Source organism: Ylistrum balloti, unplaced genomic scaffold, assembly GCF_031769215.1.
Source record: "Ylistrum balloti isolate Yb309-2 unplaced genomic scaffold, AGI_CSIRO_Ybal_v1 Utg369782, whole genome shotgun sequence".
Taxonomy (NCBI): domain Eukaryota; kingdom Metazoa; phylum Mollusca; class Bivalvia; order Pectinida; family Pectinidae; genus Ylistrum; species Ylistrum balloti.
Window position 1 is genome coordinate 344276 of NW_026781970.1, and position 11117 is coordinate 355392.

Here is an 11117-nt window from a genome sequence, read left to right on the forward strand (position 1 = left end):
CATTGTTATCCATTTGCACGTCAAATCAATATTATTCCACATAAGTTTGACTTAAATCATGTCATCAACAAAACTATTTTCAGATTGAAATCCCAATTGGACAACTGGTATCTTGTGCTATGTTAATAAAATCCCCCTTTTCTTAGAGAAAATGCTCGGCGACATTTATACGGGGAATACACATTGACTTGTTGTTTGCGTTGCTTGGAGCGATCGATAGAGACTCTGCAGGAGAGAGCGGATTTCTCACACCTGGAGCCAGTGTTAACACAGAGAGGGGTAGTGCTGTTTGAGTAAATGAATTATTCACTAACTTTATGTGGCAGACTTCCCTCGAGAATGCCTTGTTAGAAACGCGTTTAAGAACTGGTTAAGTGGTTGTTTTATTTACTATTTAGATAGCCTCAACACCAAATCATCACGTGTAATCCACACATTTAACACAGACCCACCAAGGATACCAAACACGTATTGTAGAGGTTAAAATTGTGGGCGTACATGTAAGTTCTCTTGCCACGGGCCTAGCACTTTCTCTTCAGATATTAGGTAGAAGAATTGACCATCGAAGCTGAAATAGGCACAACGTTGCTTTCTGCATTACAACAACATAGGCATCAAGTACATTTGATTATGATTATGTTTTAGAAGTGTTAATGCTTGTGAATGAATATTATAATGTCGCGACCATTAAATAACACCAACCAGTAGGTTGATGTGTGACAACATGCCCCATAGATATATCTAACACCGCCTTCATTTCAAAAGAGTTCCTAAACTATTGTTACATTTTGTTTAAAATATCTTTCTACCGATAACATTTTAAAAATGTGTAAATAGCTTACTTGAATAATTTATGTGTTTTCGTTTTTAACTATATTCATTTCAAGTCCACGAGGGTTCCTAACAATGATATACTCAAATACGCAACGTATCCTGATCCTTATCATCATAATAGTAAAATATGAACTGTGAAGAGTTTTGCTTTTTGTTTTTTTTCGTTTTGTTTTTTTCCGAATGCCGTTTCATCAAAAGATGGAAACAATAGGGGTGTTTTTTCACCGAAGACATGAGACTGATAATGGCATTTGTAGTTAGCAAATGTTGCTGGGGTAAATCACTAAAACGATTCAGTGTTTCCTACAATGTAGGGAATCTTCTCAAAGAACAAATCGCAAACTTGCGACACATAATCGAACGCACCTATTACAATCATCTCAGTGATTCTAAGAACAAATCGGTAATTCGTCAAGTTTCCGTTCCAGACTACTGACTGATTAGATACCCAGCTTCTATATGTATAATCTGCAGAACAACTGTTGTAGAATTAACTCAGTCAATGACGTATATATATTACTCACGATATTTATTATTTCAACACACATAAAGGAAACAAAAAATGTATGTTCTTGCTATAACCACGGAAGCTGTTGGAGAGTTTTGTTTTATAAATAAAGTATTACCTTATAACATAATGCCTTCTTGTTGATTATTTATTCTTTTGTTATTAGAAATATCAATAATGATACTTCAGCGCAATGTTCATTGCAGTGATAAGTCATCATCTTTCAAAGAATTATTCTTGTCGCTATATCGTTTCATGTAAAGAACTTCTGAATGACAAATGATATAAAAAAGAAAACAATCGAACCAAAGAGAAAAACAAAAGAAAATGAAATAGAAAATAAAACGTAAAACCAGGGATTCTGTTTTTGAGACAATAGTAATTCTGATTTGCATTTCTAGTATTAGGGCCATCAGTTTCACTGAAACATCTTTATGCCGGAATGTCGGAAAACAACATTGCTGTTATAAATCATGGCAAAGACAAATACAAAAATAAAATATAATCGTTTCCCAAAATAAACAAATAAATAAGAAACCATCGACATTTCAACAAAATTATTTCAAAATTCAAATTAAATGAAATAAAGATTTAGTAAATTCATGTAAAATATACAAGGCTAAGAAGATCAGGTGATCCGGAATGGTAACCGTCTTCTGCTTCACCGGCGACAACTGCTTCGTAAATTTAGGTTAATTCAAGTAAGTAATGATATATTATCAAATGATAATTAATTATTCCATGACGGTGTATGCATTGTATCCCGTGCGATTTCTATCTAGTTTACATTACCTAAGTTAATATATGAAAGAAAACAACGTTGGTTTTGAAGTTTTTGTTTAAAAGCATAATAGATCTTACAAGGTACGGCAGGGACAAAATTTTAAAAATCCAAACTTAGAAGCTGATCCTTACATATGTAACTGGGTGATTCTTTTTATCTTATATTTGAAGGTATGTGTAGGTAAACGCAAATACACAGCTGTGGCGGAGGTTGATGTTAATGAATATATAATGTGCTACAATATGGATATGATCAGTGCTATCGCTATGTTAGAAAAAATACAACTGAATAAAAAAGAGTTGCATGGGAGATAACAAAGTTTGGTCAGATTTGCTTGAAGAAAGCATATTCGTTCCAAAAGACACATCTAGAGTACTTCAAAATGATTGAAACAAGTCAAATATGGACTTAATGGGCGGGACAATACTGTCAAAATCCATGCTATAGGTTATCTGTGGACTGAAATTTATTTCCATTAGATTACCCCATCATAAAGGTTTTAATTAAAATTTACAAAAAAATAAATCCTTGCTAAAATTGGTCTTGTCATGTTGAAGTAGACAATGTTGGGTTTCATATTTTTCAGAAAAATATTTTAGCGTTGTTGGAAATTACTATTTTGGCAGTTTCGAATCTGTGTCTACGCATCGAAAACCAGTTTTACAGAAAGTGAAGTTTTCATAGTGTTTACATGTGGTCATGTTTTGAAGGATTTCCGAGTCGGAATTTGCTGAAATGTAAGCAGTTTGTTACCATGACAGTATTGTTGATTTTAAGACAGGTGTTCAGAAATAAATTTCTTACATGAAGTTGTAGTGTTAGGTTGGAATTTGCAGTATTTTTGCATTTTTTTTCAGTAGGTAACCATGGTAAATCAAATTTTAGATTAAATGATTATCATGGTTTTCAGTATTTACGTGAAAATCTCTCCTTTCCGATTTTGCATCTAAGATAATGTTGTTGAGGTTGATTTTGTTTATTTAAAAGATATCTTATTCGTTTAGGGTATTGAAATATATCTTTATTTGTTCCATATACAAGAGAGAGATATACTTGTCCGAGTCTAAACGTTTTCTAGACTTGTCATCAATATATAAATGGAGGATATATGTTCTGTACAATATATTATCAACTATTTAATCAAATGTTGTAACGTACTTATATATGAAATAGGAAAATAAGCATCAGATAGCATATCCACATTTGGATAAAGTATGAGCATGATAACAATTCCATAATAATTGCTTAACTAGACAGTCAAATAAATGAGTGTGGTCAACACAATTTAGCAACATATTCATTATATTCCAGATAATAACTTAAACTCCATCATAAAACATTTTCATCCTCTCCTGTCTCGTCCTTGTGTGAAGATCCACACCAATGAAGACAACCGCGAATGTTAACAAATCGATGGAGCCCGCCTTGCTGATGAACCCGGTGTATAAGTACAACATAATTTGATATCAGCTTGAAGATAAATCTGTTCAGATGTGTGCTGTCAGTGTATAGAAATTATAAAGATTTAGTATCTTACTATTGTTTCATACTTTTATACCTAATGTAGTGTTATTCAAAAGATATTTGGTTAAATGAAACCATGACATTTTATGCAAATTAGTACCAAGCAAATTTCGACAGAAGGGAGGTAACTCTAAGTGTGAACTTATTTTACGATACACTGATCTTGATATCTAATTGAAATTACAGGAAATCGGTAACATTTGATAAGTCAGATTAAATTTACTGATCAAAACATAAAAATGAGATTATTCATTTTTGACTGACAAAATTTCTGTGAAAAACAAGAGAGGTTTGTAATTTGTTGAAAGGTATATCCAATTACAGGAATGCTATGATTCCGACTACTAAAGCGAAAGGAAATAGTCAAAAGTTAAACAATTTGTCGACTCATTTTGGATGATAACTGATTATCGATGAAAACTAATCATAATAAGAGTTTCAAGCTTTGTATTTTTGTTTACCAAACACATCGGTTATGTATCTCTCAGAAAAAAAAACTATTCAGATATAACTAAGCCCTGCTTACTTGAAAGAACAAAATATTGCTTGTAAAAACTGCTTATTTAGAAAATGACCGCCATAGATGATTAGAGCCCAAATCGTATTGGCTACTTTGTAAATGTTTATGATCAACATGTAGACCGATTGACTTCGAGAAATGAATTTTAAGTTATATGATTTTATCATTGTTGTGATCATCATTGTTTTATCTATGTATCTTAGATATATGAAATCATTATTTCTATTTAGAAGTGATATCGATTCAATGTTTTACGTAAGGATAATATCGTGGTGCACATTTTACAAAAGAACACAAATTGAAAGGGGCTGATAAACAGTTATAAATATCATTTTATTTATAAAATAAATATCACCATGTGAAGATATACACTTAGCTTATATGATATGTCATTGAGAAACAAGAAGACACGGGAGTAAGGTCGCTTTGTTTTTATTGAGACCTCCCTCCGTGATAGTACAGGTAAACAACTACTGCAACGTAACATGTTGTGATACAGGCTAACATAAAATCCAAAATTCTGACTCAGAAATAGTTCAGTTAACAATTGTACTATAGGTTAAATATGCATTTATATCTTGATGGTTAAGTGTTGTCTTCAACTCCATGTTCGGATGTTTGACGGATTCCCTGTGTTCTACGGCATGGTTATATTAACAAGCACATCTACTCGAGATCGGCGCGTCTGCCGTGCCTGCACTTGTGGCGGATATGGTTAAGGAAGGGGCTCCTGCTGACTGGGATACGGGCTTCAAACTGCTCGTGCATGACCTGTTGTTCCAGCATCTGGTTCCTGGCGGCAAGGACACGGGCCTGGAGTCGACTGTAATAAAACAAGATGAGACAGTATGAATAACAGACAGCATAGAAATAAATCCGTTTAAAATGATGTTTAAAGTGACACTATATAGTAGATACAGAAAAGGTCACAGACATTGGCACTGTATATTCGTTATGACATACAATACTGACCGCAGAAAGAGGAGAAATACCAAATAGCTTTTTATCAAGCATCATGTCTTAATCAACCAAAGCTTACCGTAACATGTTGTGTAATCGTTGATTTTGTATTTAAATTCATATTTATATATAATTCATATATAAATATATACAGTAATGAATTTAATTGAAATGTAACTTACGCGTGCATGAGATCGGTGAGTAGTTCGTGGACGGCTTCCTCGGATACAGCGCCATGGCTTATTCCTTGTTGCACAGTCATAACGTGACGGACAACCTCTTTGTCATCACCATAAGCGTGCATGAGGGCATCCTCTGCACCTCGCAAGTAAGCAGGGAAGGCAGATGGTGGCCTGTAGGAGTTCTGGCCATCAACGTTGATTTCGAAGTTCATGTTCATGGGGGCTACAATAACAGATTAATATAATGATGATTTTAAAAAGCACATATTGAACTTTACATAATCAAGCTGGATATGAGATAACACATGCTTATCCTGGTTTGTAGTCATTTTCATCGATTTTCATTTATTGTTCAAAACCATTATCTCAATTACTAACTTTAAAATTCTGTTAACACGTGAGTATTTGCTTTCTTATTTATGTGCAAACTCATGACGGCCCGTTTAGTTTTGCATTAGTCAAGGTTATTCGATCTGACAACAAAATTCTGATAGTTTAATATCATTTCAAAACCAGTCAATATATTCTTACCTGGCATTCTCTGCATCACCATCGGTCTCTGCATCATCATTTGCCTCTGCATCATCATCTGTTGGGGAGCCATTTGCATCTGAGGCATTGGCTGTTGTTGTTCACCCATTCCCATTCCCATTCCACCGAAACTTGAGAGTCCCTTAACAAGCATGGGCAAGAATTCCATGGGGTTCTCCAGAATTCCGGAATTCTTCACCTTACTCATAAGAGCCTCCTTGATCTCATCGAAAGAAGCACCTATCAGAAACAGATGGATGGAATTATCAGTTAAAATTCTCCATTTAATTCAAGCCTAATGTGAAAATATCATGAAATTGTAATATAACCTAACTTACACCTTAAAAAAGAAAAAAAAATGTAGAAACTACAGTAAATTTTAACTTTATCTCACCTTCTTTGAAGTCGAACCCGTAGCTGTTGGCAGTAGAAACGAACTTATTCTTGAGCATTTCCATAGCCTTCTCTGGTGTTTCTGTACAATGAAATGATAATATTAAAATACGGAGATGGGTAATAGTGATCTGGTATTCGAAACCATCTAATGAAAATTCGAAAAGTTAACCAAACGAAAAGAAATGGAACAAAAAATTTTTGATCAATCTCCTGATCAACAAAGAGAGTTTGTATATTAGTCAACGTAGCCTTGGCTTACCCATATCTTCATCATTGACCTCAATTCCTAAATCGTCCATATATTCCCTCATCCTTTCCATAACCTTGGCCCTCATCTCTTCTTGGCTAGCGTTTTCTGCAAGACAGCGAATTATACGATATTTACTCAATGCATTGTATTGTATATCATATTAAAACTTATTCAAATTGAATGCTTTTGCTTTGAAAACAGATTTTTTATATAAAAAAAACGTTTTGTTTTCTTTATTTTATATGATCAAGGAATTACTGATATAAAACAGTTCGTTTGCCTTCATTACCTGGGATTTCAAAATGTTCCTTGAGAAATTTCTCAACCACGCCCTGGATGGATTCAGGGTCTTCTGTTAAAAAAGAATAATGTTTGTTAGTAAAACGACATCAATTTAATTGATTAATTTCGGATTTTTAAAAAATTGTTTATAATTCTAAATGTTTAAAGACTTTAAATTTTGTTAAACTAAAGGAATGCACGTGCACGATATAGCCAGAATAACTGCAGTTAGTCCATTGCTTACTTGTTTTTAATTCAAAGCTGATCAACTACAAATTTGGACAGTTCTTGCGCAATGTTGAATATTTTCATTACATTGTGTTTTACGATATACTTTTTTAAAAACAACGTTTAATCAGTGTTTTTATTACCGATTCATTCGTATCGTTATTTATTCTGAATGTATAAGTATTGTTCGAATCAACTTACCCACATCCATCTCAATGCCCTGACTCTTAAGTTCCTTTTGGAGGTTGCCAATCATTTTGGGGATGGCAGATTTGATATCTATAGTACAAATATAGATTAATGAATGCTGGCAAACGATTTCGATAAGATACAAAGAATATATTTCTACTTGCTGAAGAAAGCAAAATACTGCGTTTCAGAGAGCCAAATACATACACAGTTTCAATACTCGAAATCTAGTTTTAGTATGACATAAATTTTGTAAGGATTGTACGTTACTTTCCATGAACACGCTAAGGTTTACAAAACATGAATAAAATACCTTTAAAGTCCTCGGGATCAAGACCGAATTGAGCCATCTTCTCCCTGGCTTGGTCAGTCAGGGATTGGAAAATGCTGGCCATATCATCCTCTTTGGGAACCTCCATTCCCATACTTTGAAGTTCTTCCTTCAACACCTTCTGCACATTACCTGTTGATTGAGAAAAAGGGAGCAAACTCAATTATGGTATTCGTCTCTATTCATCTTAGTCATGTTCTTGACTGGGTAGTAAATATATATATATATATATCTATTGGGAGGTTTCTGACATATCTATATGTTCCTGTTTATCAGTAAAACAAACGTCCTTCTGAATATTATTTGAATGAACAACAAATATACAAATGCCATCGCAATCTATATATGACAATCTTATTGATACAATAGGAAAATTATTAACAGATAAGGGAATACAATTTTCTGTGGGCTGGCGAACTTTGAATGGAATAGGTTTTTCATTGACGAGACAACCGTTTGATATAAGACAAAACGTATTACATGAAAGAAAAAGAAAGAAATGTCAGTTAATTATGAGAGCTGATATACGTGAATCGGAGCGTCTTATGAATGATGCACTTTGACAACGTGTTCTTGACCGATCAAACACTTTGCTACATACCGTTCTGTACATCGCCGAGCATACCCTTGATTTCGTCCATGTGCTCTGGAAGGTGCTTGGCGGCATCGCTGATATCCTCCTTGCTGAGTCCTGCAAACGGATCCATTTTTATCAGTTGGTAAACAGACTTATTACGTTACTGGAATATGCTTCAGTTTAAATGAAGTTTATAGTTTGCTTCGATTTGATTAGATACAAGTGTTGGACTCGATATGTTTAAGATAAGATTTCACTTAATGCGCTCCTTTTGAATATTAACTATATTCACATGTAAGACAAAATATCGACACTTTCACAAGATTAATCGAAAATGTCGTTACATTCTAACAAAAGAATGAAATGACACCATTATTTTTTTCTAATTTCTATATCTTTAATAAAAAAAAAAAAGAAAGAAAACGTGCAATACAAGTGCCAGCAGTGATAGAATTATGTCGAGTTATATAGTGATTATGTCATACTTGACAACAGGTTAGCGTCATTTAGGAATAGCCCACTTTATCCCGCATTTTCCGTTTGATGCCCATAATTTAATCGATTTTTTAATTTGGATAAATCTTGCACTTTCAATGAAGCATCAAGTACATATGTATATTCTGAACTGTGTCACCGTTCAAATTTGATCACATTGAAAGTTTATGTTTTTTTCTAGGAAATACGTTATATAAGTAACAGAGACTTACCCATTCCCTCAACCATCTCCATCAACTGTGGGGGCATATGTTCGATGATTCCCTTCAGCTCATTGGGATCAACATCCTTAATGAGGGATGCTGGAAAATGATAGATGTGATTTGAATGTACCACAGAGAATATCATTGTGTCCAGACTACGTTATCATTGAGTATCAATTCATGAAATATTTTATACGCGTAAAGGATTAAAAATTAAATAATTTACGGAAAAGAAAATTCTTCACATCTGAAATTTACAAACCAGATTTACAATTTTTTTATTTGTATACTTACAAATATCGTCCATGTTAAGGTTTGCCATTAAGTCCTTAGCTTGTCCCATCAAGTTTCCTATGCCTCCCATGCCGCCGAGACCTCCAAGCATCCCCTGGATATTCTTCACTACAAACAAACAGGTATGTAACGTATAAGTTGTGCTTGTTATATGGAGCTATATTACAACATTACTGTACAATATATCATTGCCGTTGGAGTTATATTTTCCTAAAATCATTTTACATGTCAGTTAGATGATCAACTGTTCAAATTTAACAAGACTATAGTATTAGTGTGACTCGTGTGCACTGTTTTGAACGAAATGATATCCTCTTGAATAAGGATTTTTTAAAACTACGAAATTTAAACCCCATGAAAATTTATTATTTTACAACATCTTATGGTGTTTTACAATCACAGATTGTAAACATGCACACAGTAGGTTGTTATCAGTTGCGTAGATGTGTAACGGAAAGTTACCATGTTTTCGTTAACGTCGATAAACCTGTTTATTCTATTGGTTGATATGATAAATTGATTCATTATTTCTATATTTCCGAGGATGGAATAGAACTAAGTAGCAATTATGATAATTGGAAGGAAGTGAAATAGACATCAAAGTTTTTGCTAAACCATCACAAGACAATACTTAAAGCAATTTGTGGTAAAAAGTATCCATTCATAGGCAATGTGTTCGACACCACAAAAAAATAAATGTACACTTCACAAAGCAATGTGCAATGTATAACAAAAGGATAAATGTTGGCAAGGTGAAAAAAATAACAAATATAATCGAGTACATTAGGTTTCAATTAATAATCATATTGTTTCTGTTAAAGCTGCCTCGAAATCACGAAATAAAAAAAATGGATGCTGTTAAGCCTTTGCTGCAGATACAGCTAAAAAGAATAATTATTATTCCTAATTTGCAAAAAAAAGTATAAGGCAAGTATAAAAAAATCCTCCTTGGCTTTTTTTTTTTTAGCAAGAAAGCTTAATTGAATTGTCGTTTGTGGTTAACTAGCGATCCCGATTATGGTAATGTGTCACTGATAGAGGTGCGGAGTTACAGTTGATTGATCAGTAAAGGTGATGATCAATCACCGTGCTTCTGCCGACGAGATTTGACGGGTTCCAGGAAGTTGGTTAAACCCGGAAGTGTGCATAGGTACCAAATGCACAATTCAAAACATTCATGGTAGAAGTGCTTCTATGTAGATCATCTTTTATCAAGATATTCTGAACTTTACATTTTACGTGTATAACGAGTTTTGGTGTTAATGTAAAGACTGACTTCCATTTGCTAATTTTGATGTCATCTTCCAATAACCTCCATGTGTAAAGAGATTGTTCCTATTTGTTTCGTTGATTTTGATTGGCCAGTATGAGAGACTATCAATTCCTTAAGTGTAAAATGACGGACGAATGTTCTATTCGACCTTACTAATATTGTACGTATCGATCCGAAATTTTTTTTAAAAGAATCTTAATCAACCACTGCACTATGCTCTATAAATTAATGTTTAAAAAAATCCGATTTTTGCGATGTTGTTTCATAACATCCAAAAATTATTCTGGTAGATATATCCTTAATTTATACAGTTTCGAAAAAAATATATGAAAAATAATGTAAGTCATGCACGTATACCCAAATTAATCTTATAAACTCGTCTTCATCTACAAACCAGCAACTCAAAACGTATGCTCAGCAATGAATGCAAGGTTTTATCTAAAGCTACTACTTACTGTCGAAATCCATGCCCATGGCGCAGGCCACCAAAACGGTCAGTATAACAATTCTCATTTTGGATTTCTGAAGAAAAAAACATGTATATGTTTATATACACATTAAAACTTTCGATATCACAACTACGATAGTTCGATCTAAAACAAATAGATCATTTCATAAAAGTTCATAAACTCTGTTATCTTACGAATAGTATAAATATAAATACTTATTTCATCGCCAAAGTAAAACATGTGTTTTTTTTCTTGGAAACAAACTCTATATGCAAATTTATCATATATAGTAATTAAATGGATAATT

The 11117-nt window shown here is 33.4% G+C and overlaps 1 protein-coding gene across 1 annotated transcript; it reads right to left on the bottom strand.

Annotated features, from left to right (window-relative positions):
* Window positions 1–4836: 4836 nt before the first annotated feature.
* On the bottom strand, window positions 4837–10874 carry LOC132544164 (uncharacterized). Its single transcript, XM_060207737.1, has 12 exons — window positions 10817–10874; window positions 9089–9196; window positions 8804–8893; window positions 8121–8210; window positions 7502–7651; window positions 7201–7278; window positions 6779–6841; window positions 6499–6594; window positions 6238–6318; window positions 5844–6083; window positions 5313–5535; window positions 4837–4993 (listed from the first exon to the last, which is right to left on the bottom strand). Exons 1-12 carry the CDS (start codon window positions 10872–10874, stop codon window positions 4837–4839), a joined length of 1434 nt encoding a protein of 477 aa, XP_060063720.1.
* Window positions 10875–11117: the final 243 nt, after the last annotated feature.